General features: G+C 44.4%; 1 protein-coding gene across 7 annotated transcripts in view; it reads left to right on the top strand.

Moving 5' to 3' along the window:
* Nucleotides 1–23666, top strand: part of LOC124802476 (proton-coupled amino acid transporter-like protein pathetic) — a 228545-nt gene that overhangs the window by 111829 nt on the left and 93050 nt on the right. The window contains exon 1 of one of the 7 annotated variants that reach the window (XM_047263276.1): nucleotides 217–351. The exons of the other annotated variants lie outside the window; for them this stretch is intronic. Coding sequence (XP_047119232.1) covers nucleotides 232–351 — 120 coding nt within the window. The 5' untranslated portion in view covers nucleotides 217–231. Of the gene's footprint in view, nucleotides 1–216; nucleotides 352–23666 lie in introns of those variants that run through there. 7 annotated transcript variants of the gene reach the window in all.

The following is a 23666-nucleotide window of genomic DNA, read 5'->3' on the forward strand; positions in this document are numbered from 1 at the left end:
TGACGTACGCGCCGCGGCCTGTCTTTCTCGTGGGCCTCGGTGTCGCAGACGTGACCTAAGAAACGAGTCATATGCTGATATTGTGACGGTGCTGTGGGAGGCGCTGTGATAAGACAGCCGTGACGTAAGCAGCGGGTTGAGTGGCTGGTGGTTAGCAGGCAGACGCTAAGCGCGACGACGGTCTAGTGACGTGTCGCTGTTGGCCGCCGCAGGTAGGAGCAGCGAGCGGCCATGGAGGGAGACCTGGCGCAGCCGTTCTCGCCGCCTTCGCCTCCGCCGGCGTCGGCTCCGGGGCCCTCCAGGCACTACGAGCCGGACTTCTCTCCTGTCGTCGATGTGCTCTTCGGCAAGGTACAGCTCCATCCCGGTTACCTCAGCTTCCGGCCGATAGCCCACCGCTCTCTGCCCACACACTGTGCAACAGCCACCTCGCACACGCGTCTGCACCGCACTAAGCTGTAGTCTGGCTTTCACCAAGTTCTCCCTGTACAAAAGTTACGGATTCTTACAAATAATCCTTTATTAGTCAAGATCGCAAAATTTGTTTATAATCATTGATGGCTGATTTCAGCTACCTCGACTAGCCATCTTCCGTTCAAATACGACAAACATTGCGGTGTGTAATCACCAGGCCGGTAGGAGGCACGTTGTCATCAATCATGTGCCACCAGTCTGTTCCTCTGAATGTCGTGTAGTAAGACATGATGATGTCCCCGAGCAACCTGTTTGCTACATACATTCTGTGGCGACTTCCAGAAATTTATTGATTTCTAAGTCATTCTCTCTCTCTCTCTCTCTCTCTCTCTCTCTCTCTCCCCTGACTGCCTCCCTCCCTCCCTCCCTCCCTCCCTCCCTCCCAAACTGTTCCTATCTGCTCCTCTTTTCACCCTTTCTATTCTCTACTTTTCCCCATTCCTGTCCAGTTGTCCCCATCTCTATCCATCTCACTATTTCTCTCTCTATCCCACTGACATTACATCTCCATCCCACTGACTTTTCGCCTTCTATCAACACTGACTTTTCCCTTCCGTCCCACATAACTTGCCCTCTGCCTTACACAGACTTTCGCCCTCTGTCCCTTACTGACTTTCCACCTCCATTACACTGTGACTGCCCTTCTCCACCTTGCACTGACTATACCCCAAACTGACTTTCTCCCTTCACCTCAAATTGACCTTCCCCCTTCTCGTCCGCAGCTCGTGGTCTAGTGGCTGGCGTTGCTGCCTCTGGATCATGGGGTCCCGTGTTCGATTCCCGGCCGGGTTGGGGATTTTGTTTTTCCGGGGACTGCGTGTTTGTGTTGTCCTCATCATTTCATCATCATTCGTGACAGTGACTAGATTGGACTGTGTAAAAATTGGGACTTTGTACGGGCGCTGATGACCGCGCATTTGAGAGCCACACAAACCAATCATCATCATTTCCCCTCCACCCCAAATTGACCTTCACCCCAAACTGACCTTCCCCCTACACTCCAAACTGTCTTTCCCCCAGCACTCCAAACTGATTTTCCCCCTCCACCAGAAGCAAACTTTCCTCTCCACCACAATCAGACTTTCACCGTCCACCACAGACAGACTTTTCCCCCGCCACTGTACTCACTGTACCGTCCATACTATAGATTTCTCTTCGTGTGCCTCTTTGCCCTGCGTGCCATCTCCCCCCCCCCCCCCTCTATTTATCTCTCGCCTCCCCCCTCCTTATCAGTTATCAGTATTTCTCTTCCCCTACCTCTCTCTTCGTACCTATAATTTCCAAGTTGTCTACCGTTATCTGTACCCTTTGCTATCTATACCTTTCGCTGTCTGCATCAATTCATCCCCCCCTCTCACTCGCTGTTTCCTCCGCTCCAATCACCACACATCTGTCTATTGTCTTGTAATAATTTAAATCGATAATCCTGTTCTCGAGAAATGTAATCATCTACTTTCTGAAGGACGGCAAACAAAGTGAGGGGGCTTCAGCTGTCGAGTTTGCAGACACAGGTCATTTTTACTTTAATTTAAAAAGCAAATTCTGACCGTCAATAAACTTTGACAGTTCCATTCCACACTCATTGTATTCCATTATTATAAGCCACAAATTCGTCGCATTGGTGATTCACAAATGAAAAGACTGCTGTCTGCAAAACGCGTTACCATCTCACTAGGTTTTTTTCTCCTCAGTACTCACCCGTCAGTTTTGTTTGTGACCAAGAGTACCTTCCTTTTGTAAGACCTTTGTATCACACTCTGCGAACAAATGCTTTTTGCGGGAGCTGTTTATCGTAGCTGGTATGCTAAATTGTCCTTTCTTGCACACGTCTACATGCTCCCATTTGTTATTAACTTAATGGATCAATGATTTTTCAGTAGTCTGTTTTCCATTTTCCTACTCACGACTGTTTGGCAACTAGTAGACTCCGTTATTTCATTTCCTACGCATATTTACCCAGCAAGGTATATGAAAGTGAACGTATTGATGATGTTAGCACAACAGCCCTAGCACTCACCCGTAAACTTGAGTCGCTCAAACATTTCTGTAATCTAACAAGAGCAGGCATTGCCTGCAGGAGAAACGACTCTTAAAACGAAGTTTTTGAAGGCAGCCACGTGTCGCACTAAGTATTTTTTATGAATCGGTTTTGCTCTTCAAATGAACATGGGCTTCATCAGAATGTACAGGTTAAAGTTTGCTGACAGCACTAAAGATTAAACTGGCTGCACTATAGTACTTGAAATTCCGTTTTAAGTACAGTAATAAATGACATTTAGTGCTGTCAGACAACTTTAAACTTTATAGTCTGAAGATTATCTTGTTCATCTGAAGAACGAAACCGATAAATAAAAAATACTAAGCGCTACTTGTGACTATGTTCAAGAACTTCTTTTTGTAGTCTGTGGCAACTACATCAGAGGATCCTTCTCTGTAGTCTTTTTGTAGTGGTGCTGTCCTTTGTTATGTCGCTGTGAGTGACTTTGTAGAGCACACTTACGTCTCCTTGTACGCTTATCACTTTATTTTTTGGGTCGTATTGCACCTTTTCTTTCGTTTCATCACATAAATATTTTAGTACTGTACGTTTGTTTCAGCTAAGCTAAGTAACTCCCATATTCAGGAAATGAACGTCTTTGCCTTCCAGGATAAATTCCTAATGGAGGTGGTTTGCCGTTGCCTGTGTTCGAGCTATTATGAAGTGACAAGTGTGTATCTGCGTCGTGTGAATAATCATGATGAGTGCTTCTACAGAACGCTGATTGCCTAGTTACGGGTAAAAATAAGGTAGACGAGCTGGCGGCACAAGGTCTACTCATCTAAAATAGAATGTAGGGGACCACAGAGTTCAATGACCGCATCGGATGGACTGACGGATCTCCAATAGCGACAGGTTTGGAATCGAGTCCAGTACAGTAGCGCATAGTCTGGTGCTGGGGAACGGTACACAGCCACCACGTACTTGGAAATCAAAGTTCGAGGTCTTCCCATATGATTTTCTCACTAAAAACAGTATTTTTTTGCAGCGTGGGGGGGTGGGGGGTGGGGGGGGAAGAGGTCACGGCAGCAGGGGTTTTTCATTACTCTTCTGACTGGTTTGATGCAGTCCGCCACCACCTCCACTCCTGTGTCAACCTCTTGTTTCGGAATACCACACCCATAGAGTAGCAGTTCCCTGATGTCTTAATGTATGTCCTTTCATCCTATTGCATCTTCTGGTCACATTTTCCATTTATTCTATTCCTTGCCGACTTAGTGGAGGACCACCTCTTTTTCGTACCTCATAAGTCCACTTTATTTTGAGCACCCTTCTGTAATATCACATCTGAAACGCTTCGATTTTCCTCGTAGCCGGTTTTCCGACATTCCAGTACATAATCTACTTCCATAAAGTGTTGTGCTCCGGAAGTACCAAGTGGTAAAGTGCAGCTGCTCACGGAGTCCAGTGTGGGATATGCGTTAATGCGGAACCGATTTACGGTTAGAAAAAATTATTTCCAATTTTCGTCACCAGGTGCGAAACTGGCGCTCTTCACTGTTTATCATTTGACAAGCCGTAACGTGAGTGGAGAGTGTGGCTATCGAAAAGAGAGACCGTGCGCTGTTAGTGAAACTTGAGCGATTACAGTGCTGCATTGAGACTGTATCTCTGACTGAAAGACGTGAGGAGAGGCCCGATATCATGAAATGGTTTAAAGGAGCTGATAACGAAAGTCGAAAACACGGGTGAGCTTGGTGTGGCACCTGAAAGAGGAAGGCGTCACATCCCGCTGGAAGTTGTTGACGAGGATGAGTGTCTCAGGTCAGGTAGTACTAGTGCTCGTGCAGTGTCACGTGAATTGATCATCCTGTGGTCGACAGTAAGGAAAATTTTGCGATCTACGAATATTTTACACTGATACGTGTACAGGATCCAGACGGTGCAGCAACTGGAACCTCTTGCTCCTCGCCAACATTCTGAATATGCTCTCCGGTTTATGGCACGGATAGAAGTTGACGGCATATGGCCGGGCAATATTCTATGGAGCGGCGAGCCACATTTTACATTACAGGGCGCAGTGTGTACAAATAACTGCCGAATTGGGGGTACTGTGAAACCGCACGAGCCGGCCAGTGTGGCCGAGCGGTTCTAGGCGCTTCAGTCCGGAACCGCGGGACTGCTACGGTCGCAGGTTCGAATCCTGCCTCGGGCATGGATGTGTGTGATGTCCTTAGGTTAGTTAGGTTTAAGTAGTTCTAAGTTCTAGGGGACTGATGACCTAGGCTGTTGAGTCCCATAGTGCTCAGAGCCATTTCAAAAACTTAATGAACTCTTAGAACACGAAAATAGATAATTCGGAAGAAACATATGCAACAATCAAAGACAATCGTAAGAAATTTTATTAATAAAATAATATCACTGTTGTTCTGCACAATCTTTGTAAACATATAGCGTCGTAAGAGTATAACTGTCAAACTACTGTCACATCGTATTAACATTTTATTTTCAACATATTGACATCATTTATCAACATATTAAGACAGTAACAGTCAAAGCTCCTTTAATGTAACTGACATTCACATCCATACATGTTCTCACCAAAATGGTAATCGCAGATACTTGAAAATGGCGATAAAGCCGAAACAGTCTGTCGTAAATGAAGATAATTATAAACAGCTATTTGGTGCATGTGGTCTAATAATGATGCAATAGTCAACGTGATAGAAGAGATTTGCACGGGATTCACTTAAGGTGCACAACAGCCGCGCTGCGGGTGACGTATCGCACGAAAAGAAGCCCTACAGTGTCTTAAGGTAGAAACACGGTGACGCCGTATGTTTGGGAGGGGGGGGGGGGGGCGACGTTTCTCCGCCTGGCTACGAGTACAACGGAGGATGCCCGCGACCCCTTATTGTTCTGCGTCGCTCAGTACTGGGCCTGCGCTTTGGCGGAGTGATAGCAGCCGTGTCACGTCACGCTGGCCTTCAGTGGCTGATAGCAGCTCCTGTCAGCTTTTCCGTTGCGCGCCGCGGGCCCCGAGTTCCACACTTTACACGTTGAAGGCTTGCACCTGTTGCCTGAATACACTTTCAGGTTATTGTAATCATTTTTCAGCAGTTAGGTCTGCAACAACTGGGCAACGTGAGATTGCACGGTTAATGAGTGTAGTGGTCCTGAGAGCTCTGGAGCAGAGCTTCTCAAACTTTTTTTGTACGCGATCTCTTTCGCATAGGTGCACTTCTTCGCGACCACCACTCTCTTTTTACAAATGTAATGAGCACTAACACCGAGTATAAACAACTGACGCACTAGTTTCTACGCGTGTCCTTCTGCTTCTAGAACTGTTACAGTGACCATCTGTGCTAAAACCCCGATCGAGTAAATTCCGAAGATCTGACAATATTTGATCAATTATTAACGCATGTTATGCTTAACCATATCAAAATCAAACTTATTATCAACTATTAGGTCGTCTGTGCATGAAATTTCAAATGAGTAATTTTCCACGTTTTTTCAAATGTTTCATTTCTTCAATAAAACTCTAAATTTTACTTTTATCGGTCACGTCCTCTCACCGGAGAACGAATATTAGATATAATGAAGAAAAGGTGGTGTATTCTGTGGACACCTAAAAAGGATAGATGACAAAAGAATTTTTATCCCAAAAACATCAATGACGTGGAGCAAGGAAGTGGAAGGTGACCCGAGGGAAATGGAAGTAACAGAGGAAGAAATAAAAGAAAAGTCGAGAAGAAAAATAGAAAAGACAGGTCAGTAGGCACAGAAGAAAGAAGATAAAAGATTAGCGAAACAACTGTACTGGAAAGAAAGGAAGTAGAAAAGAAAATTCGTGGCATCCGTAGTAGTCCAAATCAATAAAATGAAATTACTACAGGGTTATCATCGTAAGTCTTGCGAAGTGATCACGACTAGAACGTTAGAGAAATTAGAGATAATACTCAACTTTACCAACAGTCAGCTTTCCCACATGCCTTTCATGAATGGAACAGGGGGGAGATAGTGGTACCAGATGTACCATCGGCCAAATACCGCAGTGGCTTGCATAGGATAGATATAGGTGTGGTCAGTCTTGTCAAATCGGATGAATCTTTTTGAAACATTGTTTATTTTAAAGTAGAATAACCTGAGTATGTAATATCAAGTTTTCGTGGTGACCAAAGTTTCAGTGAGGCTAACGGTCACGTACAGTTTTCGTCTAAGGAACGGAGAAACGTCATCTGCAAGCAACAATATTGCCTTATCTCGGAAAGACAGAATTCTAATTTTTGAATTTTTCGAAGTGAAAATTACTAATTTCTGACTGGAACCTGCATACTGTGTTGCTTAAAATTCATTGTTTTTCGAGGGTTGGGTTGATTTGGGGGAAGAGACCAAACAGCGAGGTCATCGGTCTCATCGCATTAGGGATGGATGAGGAAGGAAATCGGCCGTTCCCTGTCAAAGGAACCATCCCACCATTTACCTGAAGCGATTTAGGGAAATCACGGAAAACCTAAATCAGGATGGCCGAACACGGGATTGTTTTTCGAGACCAGGTACAAGTTATGGATAGTGCGCATGTTATTTGAATACCGTTTCCGGTGTTTATAACGAGGCTTGCTACAATTTGTCCGTTGACGCGCAGGACGTTACGTTCCGGAACTCCTATGGTAATGGTTTGACGAAGTTCCATATTTTAAGGAAAATGACCACGTAGCAGATACACTGACGGAAAAAAAATCGCAACACCAAGAAGGGATCGTGTTGACATAAACGAAAGTTGATAGGCGTGTTTCTACGTCTGAAGGATGATGTCCTTTCATATTTCGAACCAGTCTCATAAGAATGGCGCTAGTAGCGCTTCAATGAGGATGCAAATCAGGTTTGCTGTAAATGTGCGCTGTAACGGTCGTGAATGTTAGTTACCTTTGAGATTAGACGTGGTGAGTTGATGTTAGTGAAGAATGACTTTAAGGCGACAAAGACGCTTTTATCAGCACCTCACTGAGTTTGAACGAGGTCGTGTAATAAGGCTACGAGAAGCTGGATGTTGCTTCTGCGATATTGCAGAAACACTTGGCAGGATGATTGGTGGCATCAGTGGTGACGATAATGTACAGTAGCAAAAAGACCGAGCCCCGGACGGCCACGTGGTACTACCGAGAGCGAAGACCATCGTGTTCGGCGTATGGCTCTGGCGCATCGTACTGCACCTGTAGCAGCAATTTGAGCAGCAGTTGGCACCACAGTGACAACAAACTGTAGCGTGGATTCCACATCACGGCCATTTGCGTCTTCAGTGGAGTCAGAGGAGAGCTCACTCTGTTCTCTGATGAAAGCTGGTTCTACCTCGGTGTCATTGACGGCCGTTTGTTGGTTGGGATGGGACCAATTGAGGGCCTGCAGCCAAATTGTGCTAGACACATTGGACCTATACCTGTAGTCATGGTCGGGGTTGTGGTTTCGAATAACAGCAGGAATACTCTCGTGGTTTTCCCACGCACCCTGACTGCAAATTTGTACTTCAACGTGGTGATTCGACCTGTTGTGCTGCCATCCATGAACAGCATTCAGAGAGGGTATTTTCCAACAGGATAACGCTCGCTCACATATAGCTGTTGTAGCCCAACATGCTCTACAGAGTGTAGACAAGCTGCCTTGGCCTGCCCGGTCAACAGGTCTCCCTCGAGTTCGTATGGGACATCATCGGACAACTCCAGCGCCATCCACAAACAGCATTAACCGTCCATATATTGACCGACCAGGTGCAACAGGTATGGAACACCGTCGCACAAACTGAGATGCGGCACCTGTGCAACACAATGCATGCAGGTTTCGTTCAACAGTCTGGCGGCTACACCGGTTATTAATGTACCAGCATTTCATATTTGGAATGACTTATCTCACGCTTACATTAACCTGTGGTCTTGCAATGTTTTATCACTTAAATATGGTACCTAGACAAAGATATACCAGAAATGTCATTACTGTTGATTATTTTTTGGTGCTGCAATTTTTTTTCCATCAGTGTAGTTCTGCAGCAGTTTTGGGTCGGTTTTGTCTGGTTGCAGCCGGCACTGAAACCTATACCAGGAGTAAACAGCTACATTGTAGATTAGCACTCTGCGCCGGCCGCTCGATATCGTTCTCTCTAATGTCGTCCATCTCGCCTCCTCCCCCATCCTCCCCCATCTCTCGTCAGTAGTTACCGTCTGCTCTTCTCCCTCTCCACGTCTTTCCTCACCTCGATTAGCTCACGGCTCTCTCCGCTCCATCAATGGGAAACAGTATTTTACTCAGAGAATGCCAACGAGCTGTTCATATCACAATGTCATTTAAGGACAGTACTACGTCATGACCACGACAGTCTGCGCATTGGAAACATAAGTGTCTTGCTTGTCAGTGATATTTCGGAAACTGGTGCCAGTCTTATTGTAGCGATTCACTGATAAAATCTGTACAGTGCAGCACTCACTCTGGTGTTTCGATAAACTGGGGAGGTAATGAAGTGTTCGGCGAGTTGATTTCCACAGCAAGCATTTACTTCTTACTTCGACGTTTAGCGTATCACCCAAGCGACCTGTTAAAGAAAGCACGTGGAGTTGAGTAGTGATTTTCTCCGCCGTACGTGAGACGTGGAGAAGCCGCAACCGAAGCCCTGTCCAGCATCCGGATAAAGAGAGGGTTGCTAGTAAAATTTAATTTATATTTCCAACCATAGATTCAGGTTACTTGCGAAATTAAGACTCATATGACATCAGCCGAATTACTAATTCGGAATTCAGTAAAATTAGTTACCTTAAACCTGGTATATTTTGACTGACTTTCAGATACAAATGTGATTATCATGCCTATTTTTAACTTCTGTGATATTTGTGTTAGTGATCATAGCGGCTTGTATTAAAAAATTACATACTAATTAGTACAACACATTTTCTAAAATGCAGAGGAATTAAAGGAAAAAATGTAGGTGGTCAAAGTTAGCACGGATTTAGAAATACACTGACCACCACGGCTGCCAGCTACCATTCCACTTGCGGTCAGTATTTCAAAAACACAATGAAACTGACCACCAAGAAATAAATAAATAGCTTAAATGTTTCCTTAAGTGTTTTATAAAGTATCATAAGAGAATAAAAAACCTACTACTGTGCATAAATCAAACGCTATAATCCATCACCAGAATTATAAATGTAATGAAAGCTGCTAGGATGAGTACCATACACATATCTCCAAATTTAGCTGTGCATTCTGGCACTTATGGCCAAACAAACTTCATTCCTTGTTTCCGGAGATATTTGACATTATATGTTATATCCGAATCACTGGCTGGACCACAACAGCTTGCAGTTTCAGTAATTTACACTCCTGGAAATGGAAAAAAGAACACATTGACACCGGTGTGTCAGACCCACCATACTTGCTCCGGACACTGCGAGAGGGCTGTACAAGCAATGATCACACGCACGGCACAGCGGACACACCAGGAACCGCGGTGTTGGCCGTCGAATGGCGCTAGCTGCGCAGCATTTGTGCACCGCCGCCGTCAGTGTCAGCCAGTTTGCCGTGGCATACGGAGCTCCATCGCAATCTTTAACACTGGTAGCATGCCGCGACAGCGTGGACGTGAACCGTATGTGCAGTTGACGGACTTTGAGCGAGGGCGTATAGTGGGCATGCGGGAGGCCGGGTGGACGTACCGCCGAATTGCTCAACACGTGGGGCGTGAGGTCTCCACAGTACATCGATGTTGTCGCCAGTGGTCGGCGGAAGGTGCACGTGCCCGTCGACCTGGGACCGGACCGCAGCGACGCACGGATGCACGCCAAGACCGTAGGATCCTACGCAGTGCCGTAGGGGACCGCACCGCCACTTCCCAGCAAATTAGGGACACTGTTGCTCCTGGGGTATCGGCGAGGACCATTCGCAACCGTCTCCATGAAGCTGGGCTACGGTCCCGCACACCGTTAGGCCGTCTTCCGCTCACGCCCCAACATCGTGCAGCCCGCCTCCAGTGGTGTCGCGACAGGCGTGAATGGAGGGACGAATGGAGACGTGTCGTCTTCAGCGATGAGAGTCGTTTCTGCCTTGGTGCCAATGATGGTCGTATGCGTGTTTGGCGCCGTGCAGGTGAGCGCCACAATCAGGACTGCATACGACCGAGGCACACAGGGCCAACACCCGGCATCATGGTGTGGGGAGCGATCTCCTACACTGGCCGTACACCACTGGTGATCGTCGAGGGGACACTGAATAGTGCACGGTACATCCAAACCGTCATCGAACCCATCATTCTACCATTCCTAGACGGGCAAGGGAACTTGCTGTTCCAACAGGACAATGCCCGTCCGCATGTATCCCGTGCCACCCAACGTGCTCTAGAAGGTGTAAGTCAACTACCCTGGCCAGCAAGATCTCCGGATCTGTCCCCCATTGAGCATGTTTGGGACTGGATGAAGCGTCGTCTCACGCGGTCTGCACGTCCAGCACGAACGCTGGTCCAACTGTGGCGCCAGGTGGAAATGGCATGGCAAGCCGTTCCACAGGACTACATCCAGCATCTCTACGATCGTCTCCATGGGAGAATAGCAGCCTGCATTGCTGCGAAAGGTGGATATACACTGTAGTAGTGCCGACATTGTGCATGCTCTGTTGCCTGTGTCTATGTGCCTGTGGTTCTGTCAGTGTGATCATGTGATGTATCTGACCCCAGGAATGTGTCAATAAAGTTTCCCCTTCCTGGGACAATGAATTCACGGTGTTCTTATTTCAATTTCCAGGAGTGTATGATTGACATTTGTTTTCCATAGTTGCAGGCATATTAACAATTACAAATGAGCCTTTGTCTTTATACCGACGGTTAATGTGTGTATTCCTTAGTTTCACACTCTCATTGGCGTAATTATCGTTCAATAAATTGTGTATCTGTAGTCCCGGAGTAACAAAGACCAATGGTCAAAGTAACCCCGAATCAGAAGAATCATGCACATGACCTCAGAATTCGTAATATGGTGGCAGATATGCGACCAAAAAACTAATCAGCTATCTGTTTTGAGAATTAATCGAGTAATATACATGATATAATCGAAAACACCGTTCGCTTTGGAGTTAAATGATATCGGTGGATTTTGCGCAACCATATCTTAACACACATTTTCGTGTATAACAAAAGTCGCAACAGGTTCGTCAACTGTTGCGCAAGAAAATCGACACTACAGGGTGCCATTTAGCGTATATTGAAGTAACTTTCCCACCAAGGAGTATATACTGAACACCCAACTGAGAGCCAGCAGAGCGCTGGTAAACTGTTGCTGTATGAGTGGTCAAAGTAACCATGGCGGTCGAGGTATACCTGGTTTACGGTAATGAATGAATGGTACCGGCAATCAGCCTGAATAGGGAATTATCGACTGGTATGGGTGTAGAAATTTTCTTTACCACAGATAGATTATTGTTAATTAAGAACACGACACTGCTGCGGCGCCGCGCAAGCATACAAGACTTACCCACTTTCGCAAAATTGGCGCCACTTCAGTCTCCCCAACTGCTGAATCGGGAAGCCGGGCCAGAACAGATTGTAACTGGTGGTGATTAATGTTTAACGTTCCGTCGACAACGGGGTCATTAGAGACGGAGCGCAAGCTCGGGTTACGGAAGGATGTGGAAGGAAATCGGCCGTGCCCTTTCAAAGGAACCATCTCGGCATTTGCCTGAAACGATTTAGGGAAATCACGGAAAACCTAAATCAGGATGGCCGGAGACGGGATTGAACCGTCGTCCTCCCGAATGCGAGTCCAGTGTGCTAACCACTGCGCCACCTCGCTCGGTGCAGATTTAACTGTTATTGCTTGTTAGATTGTTCGCAGGAACTTCTTTCTGCCGGCGGACGCCGACTGTGGGGGCGCAGCCGAGTTGAGAAAAGTGCCGAGAGCTGCTTTTTCACGGTCATCTTGTTGCAGTCCTATGTTGGAGTCACTTTCTGATGGCACTAAAGCGCTTGTTGCTACCATTTTCGGTATCCGTGAGTTTACTTTCGTTACGTGGTAGCAGCCATTGACCGAGCAGTTTGGTTTAGTGCCCCAGTTTTTGAATAAAACGCTCGCGATAACTTTTCGGGTCACTATTTTGCTAAAGGTGCAACCGTTTGCATATCTATTGTCGAGCGTGGCGACTTCTTCCACGCTGGCGCGGTAAGCTAGTCCTGCTATCTCTGTCTGGGCCTTTGTTCCAACGCGGATCTCCGGCTGGACGCATTTTCAATGTTTCATTCCTGTGTTAAGTGGTGTTTTATTGTTTTGTCTTGAACTACAGGAAGATATTTTCGAGCTAGGTTATTTCAGTATTAACTGTTGTGAGTAGAAGTACCCGTGGTCTAGGGGTAGCGTCTTCGGCCCCGGGTTCGATCCCCACCACTGCTTAAATTTTGATAAATAATCAGCATTGGCGGCCGAAGACTTCCGGCATTAGAAGTCAGCCTCATTCTGCCAACGGTCTTGTCAAAGAGGGCGGAGGAGCGGATAGAGGTTCAGGGCACTCTCTTGTCCTAGGGGTGGGAAATTGCCCCTAAAGGCGGAAGAATCAGCAATGATCAACGACATGAGGATGCAGAAGGCAATGGAAACCACTGCATTAAAGACACGTAACGTGTATCCACAAGACATGTGGCCTGTAATTGAAGAAGTGTCATGATGATCTCTCCATTGGCAAAAGATTCCGGAATAGTCCCCCATTCGGATCTCCGGGAGGGGACTGCCAAGGGGGAGGTTACCATGAGAAAAAGATTGAATAATCTACGAAAGGATAACGTTGTACGAGTCGGGGCGTGGAATGTCAGAAGCTTGAACGTGGTAGGGAAACTAGAAAATCTGAAAAGGGAAATGCAAAGGCTCAATCTAGATATAGTAGGGGTCAGTGAAGTGAAGTGGAAGGAAGACAAGGATTTCTGGTCAGATGAGTATCGGGTAATATCAACAGCAGCAGAAAATGGTATAACAGGTGTAGGATTCGTTTTGAATAGGAAGGTAGGGCAGAGGGTGTGTTACTGTGAACATTTCAGTGACCGGGTTGTTCTAATCAGAATCGACAGCAGACCAACACCGACAACGATAGTTCAGGTATACATGCCGACGTCGCAAGCTGAAGATGAACAGAAAGAGGAAGTGTATGAGGATATTGAAAGGGTAATGCAGTATGTAAAGGGGGACGAAAATCTAATAGTCATGGGCGGCTGGAATGCAGTTGTAGGGGAAGGAGTAGAAGAAAAGGTTACAGGAGAATATGGGCTTGGGACAAGGAACGAAAGAGGAGAAAGACTAATTGAGTTCTGTAACAAGTTTCAGCTAGTAATAGCGAATACCCTGTTCAAGAATCACAAGAGGAGGAGGTATACTAGGAAAAGGCCGGGAGATACGGGAAGATTTCAATTAGATTACATCATGGCCAGACAGATTCCGAAATCAGATACTGGATTGTAAGGCGTACCCAGGAGCAGATATAGACTCAGATCGCAATATAGTAGTGATGAAGAGTAGGCCGAAGTTCAAGACATTAGTCAGGAAGAATCAATACGCAAAGAAGTGGGATACGGAAGTACTAAGGAATGACGAGATACGTTTGAAGCTCTCTAACGCTATAGATACAGCAATAAGGAATAGCGCAGTAGGCAGTACAGTTGAAGAGGAATGGACATCTCTAAAAAGGGCCATCACAGAAGTTGGGAAGGAAAACATAGGTACAAAGAAGGTAGCTGCGAAGAAACCATGGGTAACAGAAGATATACTTCAGTTGATTGATGAAAGGAGGAAGTACAAACATGTTCAGGGAAAATCAGGAATACAGAAATACAAGTCGCTGAGGAATGAAATAAATAGGAAGTGCAGGGAAGCTACGACGAAATGGCTGCAGGAAAAATGTGAAGACATCGAAAAAGATATGATTGTTGGAAGGACAGACTCAGCATACAGGAAAGTCAAAACAACCTTTGGTGACATTAAATGCAACGGTGGTAACATTAAGAGTGCAACGGGAATTCCACTGTTAAATGCAGAGGAGAGAGCAGATAGGTGGAAAGAATACATTGAAAGCCTCTATGAGTGTGAAGATTTGTCTGATGTGATAGAAGAAGAAACAGGAGTCGATTTAGAAGAGATAGGGGATCCAGTATTAGAATCGGAATTTAAAAGAGCTTTGGAGGACTTACGGTCAAATAAGGCAGAAGGGATAGATAACATTCCATCAGAATTTCTAAAATCATTGGGGGAAGTGGCAACAAAACGACTATTCACGTTGGTATGTAGAATATATGAGTCTGGCGATATACCATCTGACTTTCGGAAAAGCATCATCCACACAATTCCGAAGACGGCAAGAGCTGACAAGTGCGAGAATTATCGCACAATCAGCTTAACAGCTTATGCATCGAAACTGCTTACAAGAATAATATACAGAGGAATGGAAAAGAAAATTGAGAATGCGCTAGGTGACGATCAGTTTGGCTTTAGGAAAAGTAAAGGGACGAGAGAGGCAATTCTGACGTTACGGCTAATAATGGAAGCAAGGCTAAAGAAAAATCAAGACGCTTTCATAGGATTTGTCGACCTGGAAAAAGCTTTCGACAATGTAAAATGGTGCAAGCTGTTCGAGATTCTGAAAAAAGTAGGGGTAAGCTATAGGGAGAGACGGGTCATATACAGTATGTACAACAACCAAGAGGGAATAATAAGAGTGGACGATCAAGAACGAAGTACTCGTATTAAGAAGGGTGTAAGACAAGGCTGTAGCCTTTCGCCCCTACTCTTCAACCTGCACATCGAGGAAGCAATGATGGAAATAAAAGAAAGGTTCAGGAGTGGAATTAAAATACAAGGTGAAAGGATATCAATGATACGATTCGCTGATGACATTGCTATCCTGAGTGGAAGTGAAGAAGAATTAAATGATCTGCTGAACGGAATGAACAGTCTAATGAGTACACAGTATGGTTTGAGAGTAAATCGGAGAAAGACGAAGGTAATGAGAAGTAGTAGAAATGAGAACAGCGAGAAACTTAACATCAGGATTGATGGTCACGAAGTCAATGAAGTTAAAGAATTCTGATACCTAGGGAGTAAAATAACCAATGACGGACGGAGCAAGGAGGACATCAAAAGCAGACTCGCTATGGCAAAAAAGGCATTTCTGGCCAAGAGAAGTCTACTAATATCAAATACTGGCCTTAATTTGAGGAAGAAATTTCTGAGGATGTACGTCTGGAGTGCAGCATTGTATGGTAGTGAAACATGGACTGTGGGAAAACCGGAACAGAAGAGAATCGAAGCATTTTAGATGTGGTGCTATAGACGACTGTTGAAAATTAGGTAGACTGATAAGGTAAGGAATGAGGAGGTTGTACGTAGAATCGGAGAGGAAAGGAATATGTGAAAAACACTGATAAGGAGAAGGGACAGGATGATAGGACATCTGCTAAGATATGAGGGAATGACTTCCATGGTACTAGAGGGAGCTGTAGAGGGCAAAAACTGTAGAGGAAGACAGAGATTGAGGACGTAGGTTGCAAGTGCTACTCTGAGATGAAGAGGTTAGCACAGGAAAGGAATTCGTGGCGGGCCGCATCAAACCAGTCAGTAGACTGATGACCCAAAAAAAAAAAAAAAAAAAAATGTTGTGAGTGGCTCAATCTTGTATAGCATGTAACAAGCTACCTGTCATTTCAGGCATTTAATTTTGGTGAGCAGATCTAATTTTTGTTTCAGTGAATATATCTAATTTATATATCGTTCCGTCTGTCTGTTGATCTTAAGCATTCCCGTGTTGTGATATATCATCATCATCATCATCATATCCTTCCAATGATTAGGCGTTGTCACCTGTTCTGGTTTCTGTTATCCAACATCCATCCATCTCTTACGAGGTTTCTCTTTCCAGTCGGCCGATAATTCATTATCTGTTTCGCAGTCAATTTTCTATCATTATATCAACATGATCCTTCAATTTCATTCTGTTCTCTTCTACATTGTCATTAACTGGAAAGATTTCTAACTCTCATCGTTTCAATCTTTATTTTATCCATACGGCCTCTTACATCTCTCATGAACTTCGTATCGGCTGCCTGCAAACGTGATTTTTCGTGTTCTTGCCAACGTCTATGATTCGGAACCATATATAAGAGTTCGAATGGCCATAACTTTATAAGAGTTTCATTTGTGTTTGCTTTCTTGTTTTTCTTCCCAAAGTTCGTCCAATTGTTCCTCCCAAAATTTTTGTCCTAAACGACTAATTTTCGTTTAGCTATCGAAATCTCTTCTACACGTGAAGAAGCCCGATGGCACCATAGTCGAGAGAACAACAGATTGGCAAGTGAAATTAATGACACAGCTAAGAGGGAATCATCGGCAGGCAGTTCACACATTTCTTTTGGAATCACACCATGTCCAAGAAAGTTCAGCAGCTATAAGTGGAAGAAACCAGACGGCGTATTACTGAAGGAACCCTCCCAGCACTGCGCTAAAGTTTAGGGAAAACATAACAAACGTCTGTGCAGATAGCCAGACGAGGAATCGAATGAATGTTATCTCCAGACTGGGATTCATATTATTAACATTTTGCTTCTATAAATTATGATGGGGCTTCGTAGCATCGTGGTGATTACCATCGATCCTATCGCCAGAGACAACGCTGGATATTTCGAAAGTAGCGCGCCGTATTGAGGTTTGTTTATTTTGGACAGTACTTTTCCTCTCGGTCTAATCTTTTACGTTGTCCCTCGACTCCGTTCCCCTGATCTTTTGCCGGTCATTGGACAGATATCAAAGTTGCTGACATTAATTGGAGTCTATCGGCGTACGCTGCGAAAACAGGCCAAACGTTGGCCTTTCAAGTTCGTGGCACTGCCTGTTCACGTGATACGCTGCTTCTTGTTTGTTTTACCTTAACCAAGTGATCAGAAAGAGCCGCGCCGAAACTGTCAGTTGCGATGTTTGCAATATTCACTTCCTCTGTAACCAGGTAGTTGGTTAGACCATTCTGGTTTGGATTTGCAAGCCAACGTTTGCAATCGATATAAGACACGGAAAAATTTAATTTTCTCACCTAATAGAACTGTTTTGTAGAACACCCGGTGGCACTGTGTTCAGCTCCTCACACAGGTGTTTGAAAAACAGACTGTAAAATAGACTGTTCGCTTTTACCGAGCGAGGTGGCGCAGTGGCTAGCAAATCGGACTCACATTTGGGAGGACAACGGTTCAAATCCACGTCCGACAATCTAGAATTACATTTTTCGTGACTTTTCTAAACATCTCCAGGCAGATTGCGGGATGTTTCCTTCGAAGGGGCACGGCCGACGTCCTTCCCTATCCGTAAGCATAAACAATCCAAACAATGACCTCGTTGTCAACTGAGAGCTAAACTCTGATCTTCCTTCCTTTCCTTTGTTGATTTTAGTTTCACTGGAAATCTTTAAGATTCCGTTGTTCGCTTTTGCCCACGTTGCGGCTATTGGTGTCCAACTTATTGTCATAGCATTATTAATTACCAGCGTGACATCGTATTCCAAAGAGGGACCTAAAAAATTAAGAACAAATAAAGATGTCAAGTGATCCTGTAATCCATCACCTTCTCTAAGAGACAAGTTTGCGGTTGGTGCACGAAATTATCCATGGCCGTTAATTTCGTTATGAAACGAACAGCGAAGTTCAAATATTCGACGAGAAGACTGTAACTCTGATCAATCTCTGCTTTTTTCTCGGCGTTGTTTTCGACCTTGGGGGATCCACATGATACAGTTCTCCGATCATCGGCAGTAATTAGTTCTGCGGTCCAGCGCCGGTTCGAGAACATTTCTCCACACAAGGGGCTTTCCATTTGGTGCCACGCCCCCCCCCCCCCCCCCAAATCCCCCACCGCCTTGGTCTTTCCCTCGCACACCATCACCCCTTTCAGTTTTCGCTACTAACTGTGATACACACTGTATAACGTGCACGTCTGTGGCGCCCTCTCAGCTTATGTCGCTTGGGCCTTAAATCGGCCCTGTTGCGACTATGGACAGCAACGTAATTCAGGTTGACAAAGAAGGACTCGTGGTCATGTGAAATGCATAACCTTTGTTCTGAACTTATTCATATTCTAACTATAATAAGTATCGGTATCCGCGCAGGATTCGTTCAAATGTATATGAGTTGGTACAGAAAAAGATACACAAGGCTGGTCGGTGTACTAGCATGTGCCTTTCTACTTTCGTGGATTGATATTCAGTACGTTACACCAGGCGAAAATGTCAATGCAGAAACTGGAATTGTACCAGTTGTTATTTAGTTAGTTTGGCCTTGGGGCTGTACAGAAATGAGCGCTCTGCACTGCATATAATGAAATGGAGAACGGTTACGAAAAAAAATTTTGGATGTGAGGTCCGCCAGTTATGCAAAATACTGTTATTCTCAGTACCCAAACATGTTTCGGCACCACTGTGCCATCATCAGTGGGGTTTCGTTTTTATTTATTCTGCAATGTGAACATTTTTGTTAAATGATTATAAAATTATGTGCATTTTTAGTTCAAACAACAGATCGTTTCTTTTTGTAAATACCTTTACATTTGGTGTGCATGAATTTTCTGGATCACTTTTGTGTTAATTACTACAGGGAGCTTGTCATCTGCAACGAAACGTTGTTGATCAGAAAGTTTTTTGCTGGGAGTTAACCTATCTTCTAGAATGTAATTTACTTTTTTGCGATGTTTCTGCACCTATTTTCGTATTTACTGACGTTTTCGTGTGGCAAGCACTTCCATTCTCCGCATCATGCTGAGATGTTGTGATGCAAACGTAACTATAACAAGTATTTTCCACAAATAACGTAGTAAAACACTTTCCACTACACCAGAACACAGTGTGATTGTGGTTTGTTATGTGTCCCAGCCAAGTCAGTGTTCATTTGTTGGTTTGTTCAAATGGCTCTGAGCGCTATGCGACTTAACTTCTGAGGTCATCAGTCGCCTAGAAATTAGAACTAATTAAACCTAACTAACCTAAGGACATCACACACATCCATGCCCGAGGCAGGATTCGAACCTGCGACCGGCTCCAGACTGTAGCGCGTAGAACCGCACGGCCACTCCGGCCGGCAGTGTTCATTTGTTCACCAGACAGTTCGGCATCAAATTTGAATTTTGTTTGCATTTTATCTTTTGTGTGTGTGTGTGTGTGTGTGTGTGTGTGTGTGTGTGTGTGTGTGTGTGTGTAGATTTTATCTTTTTGTGCTGTTTTTATTTGGAAAGTTCCTTTAATGTGTTAAATAGTGTGCCCTTGCAGAGTATAGTATATTCGTTTAAGACCTGTTTTCCTTCTGCTATTGGCTTTTGTATATGGAAGTTTTCCTCAGTGGTCACTTTGCTCTATAGGCTGTGGCTGGGTTTTAGTATTCTTAAGTCTGTTTCTATTGTGGTTGGGTGGTGATCGTTGGCTACAAGGTGGTCAGCAAATGTGCTATGGGAGCTGTTGCTTTTTAAAGCTCTGAGATGTTCCGAATATCTTGTTTTGAAGTTTCTGCATGTTTGGCCAATACAAGGAGCTGCAAATCAACAAGACGGTTACGAAAGTTCGTAAGGCACTTGACTCAAAATATAAGCTACAGAGCAAGCTTTGGGTGTCATCGCCGATTTCTACCGCTACATATCGCTGCTGCTGTGAGAAACTAAGACACAGTTCAGGAGAAGATTATATCTCCTTTCAGCATAACCTATTCCCATTTTCCTAAAATTTTTATCCGAATGTGCAAACGTTTCCCACATTGCAGCAATAAACAGTTTCTTTCTCCAACTAAGTCGTCCCTCGGAACTGTCATCCAGCGTTCAGCACAAGGGAAATTTAGACTTGAAGCATTTCGGCAGGCACCAGCCAGTAAAACATCAAACGTTTGAACAGTCTGATAGTACAGTGACGAAAGAAATATGCGGTATTTAGGTGCAGTGGGGCACTGAACGACTCGACTGCGACAGATAAAAATTTGTGCTGAACCGGGAGTCGAACCCGGATTTCTCCTTAACTGTCTCGTCCATCTGAGCACGAGCCCCGTCCGACTCAAATCTCCCTATCCCACAGACTATAGAGTAGCGCCCTCTATCCATTAATCCACTTGATCGCAGCCTAAATGTATTTACCCGAGGGTTCGGACCCAGTTGTGCATCCGTACTGAAATATCGCGACGCCGTCCCTATATAATTGATAGTACTAAGTTCAAAAAGTCTTTCCAGTGGTCAATATACAATAATGCTTGTGTTAATTGTAATATCCGTAAAGAATGACCCGAATACATCCAAACCCAGACAGAACAATGTACCACCATCTTGTTACTGAGACGGTGTACGCAACGGACTCACAAAGCCAGATCATCCACTGAAATACCACCAAAGCAAATAGAAAGAAAAAACCAGTGTGCTTCGTCGCAAAAAATTGTGCATTATGTGCTTCAGAGCGAATTCGAAATGGGACTAGAATAATGAGTCGTCCCTCACACTGTCACATTTCTCGTAGTGCGACAGCGATGCTTGTATGGTAGGACAGGACTGTACACGGGCCGAGGGAATACTGGATGGAGCAATGGGACCGTGGCATATCATGAAATGGAATGGAATAAAATTTTTATTTATTAAATCTCGGCCTCCTGAGTCCAATAGAAGGAAGTGAAACAGTCGTTCTGGGAGAACAGATCCGGCATTTACCTGAAAAGATTTAGGAAAAACACTGAAAACCTAAATCAGGATTGCCGGACACGGGTTAGAACCGTCGTCCTCCCGAATGCGAGTCCAGTGTACTAACCACTGCGCCACCTCGCTCGGTATATTGTCAAGGGAATGAGTCACTACTAAGCATAAATCCTAAGAATTAAGAACTGACTGGCCTTTCCCGGCTTTAAGATTAAAACAACCATCAGACGTCGTGGCCTACACAATATAAGGTTCCGAAAGATATTCAGATAGTGACTTCGATTACCTTTCTGCTAGTCTATATAACATGGAGCAAAACTGATGTAATCATTAAGTGTAAAAAAAGTTGTTTTATTACTGGTTTGTAAACACGTCGCTTCACCAACCATTGCAAAAATGTGAACACATCACTTCACCAACCATTGCAAAAATGTGGACTCAACAGACTTTTTCCTCAGTAATACTCCTATGAAGAACATGTAAAATCATGGAATAATACTCAGTTTAATATTTGTAAACTGGATGAATGAGAATAAAATCCCTCCATATTCGTACAGTTGAGCTCATTTATTGAATACCTATAGTTTTTAATCCAATGCTTTATCCGTGTAAAACCTGCAAAATTCGTTGAACTCAGGCCCGAGTTGCGCCGTCTAATGACCTCGCTGCCGACGGAACGTTAAACTCTAATCTTTCTTACTTCCTTGATGAGTGACGAAAACCGTTGGAAGAGTCGGCGTCTCTCATGGTGCATAACACTATTGGACCTACCCACATCTTTTTGTACACTGAACACGTTCATTTCAGAATATGACCTAAAACTTATAAAAATGTGACCTTAAAATATAACTTTAGAGAAGTTTATTCAAAATGTCCTTGTTGATTTGTTTAATGCACCATGCAGTACAGAATTCATTTCTGAAGAAATTGTGAGTGTAGTACTTTTTTTGTAGTTTTTTAAAACTAACTAGGACTTGTTTTCGAAATGTGTGCATTGGTATGGGAAAAAAGCGCCAAGTACACTCATAACAGTGACACGTATACGAATAATAAAACCGTGTTTTTACTACTGCACACCACTTGGTTAAAGTATTCCCAATTTGTTAAAACGTTCTATCAATTTTCAGTTTCTCAATGATTGCACTGGCGCACAGGGTGTATTTTCAGGTTTTCTGTTTTCAAAGATCTACGTTCGTCGCCGAAGACAGTTTTCTATTTGGAAAAGCTCCTCTCCACATCACAGGAGGAGCGTATTTGAAGGCGGCGAGGCCACTGGAGCTCCAGCTTTGGTTCACTGTTTTCAAATGTTGTGGGATTCCCAGAAAGACTCAATTATTTTGTACGTTGTAGAATATCCAAGTTTCCGCTGTAGAACAGTTTGCAGTTTGTTGTTCACTTTGTCTGTCACGAGCTCGACCCAACTCACTCTGCACATGTTAACACAACACCCAGGGCATCACACAGTTGATTACCAGCACCTTCCAGTCGTGTGATGCTTTCGACACCACTGAAAAGTTTGTTTTGATGTATGCAAAGTTTACAGACATGGTATCTGTAAAGACCTCTTTTACAGACTTGAGAACACTTAATTCATCGCTATCAAGCTTGCAAAATGCTGTCCTCATTTTGGTGTCTTTGGTGCAATAATACTCAACAGCATTAAGCCAAGACCCTCATCGTGTAAGAACAGGATGAGGGGCAGGGACAGAGAAGACGCTTGTGCCTTGTATTCTGCAGCCGTAACGGAGCTTTAAAATTGATTTTCTTGCCACAGGAAACTAAGTTGTCCACATCGGGGTAATCTGATCGCATCTGTGCTGCAACTCTGTGTAACGGATTGGCATGTTTTTATTCTTGTGTCTGTGGCAAAAGCAGGCCGAAATATGCATAGTAAAAACAGATTTTGTACACGACACTGTCTGGATTTGTGTACAAATTAGTGTAGAGTTCACCTTAAAGTTCAGGAAGAAACCATGAGTTGTCGTTAAAATCCGGGCCCTACTCGTCACGTATGGGATATCCGCCATACTAGGAGTGTGGCCATAATTGGCCTCAAAGATCCATCTACCGTATTTTGCTCGAAGCTGGAACGTGATTGTGGCTGTCGTCCTGTCAGCATCGATATTTCATCGGCTTCTGCTGATGTCTAGACTGAGATCACGCTTATTGTTATCTCAGTTTCCATTATTTAGAAATAACCACCGCCTCAAACTGCTATGAGTACTCGAAAGCCTTCGCAGGTGTGCTGAATGATAAAATGTTACGTCCTAAGACGAGTCGTACAATGTCAGCCACATACAAGTTCAAGCTACCGTAATGTCAGCGTACATTGTTCAGTGGCTCGCCAGTCCATTGGATTCAGCATGCTATCTCGAATCATACTGAGGGCAGTCTGAACAACAGTCGTTACCCCTCTCTCAGGCAACTCCCCGAGCCTTATTTCAGCAGTACACTTTCCAGTCACATGTGGCGAAGAGTGTCGCTGAAGGACGATGGAACCTTTGCTCCCTTGC

The sequence above is a fragment of the Schistocerca piceifrons genome, chromosome 6, assembly GCF_021461385.2.
Source record: "Schistocerca piceifrons isolate TAMUIC-IGC-003096 chromosome 6, iqSchPice1.1, whole genome shotgun sequence".
NCBI lineage: Eukaryota > Metazoa > Arthropoda > Insecta > Orthoptera > Acrididae > Schistocerca > Schistocerca piceifrons.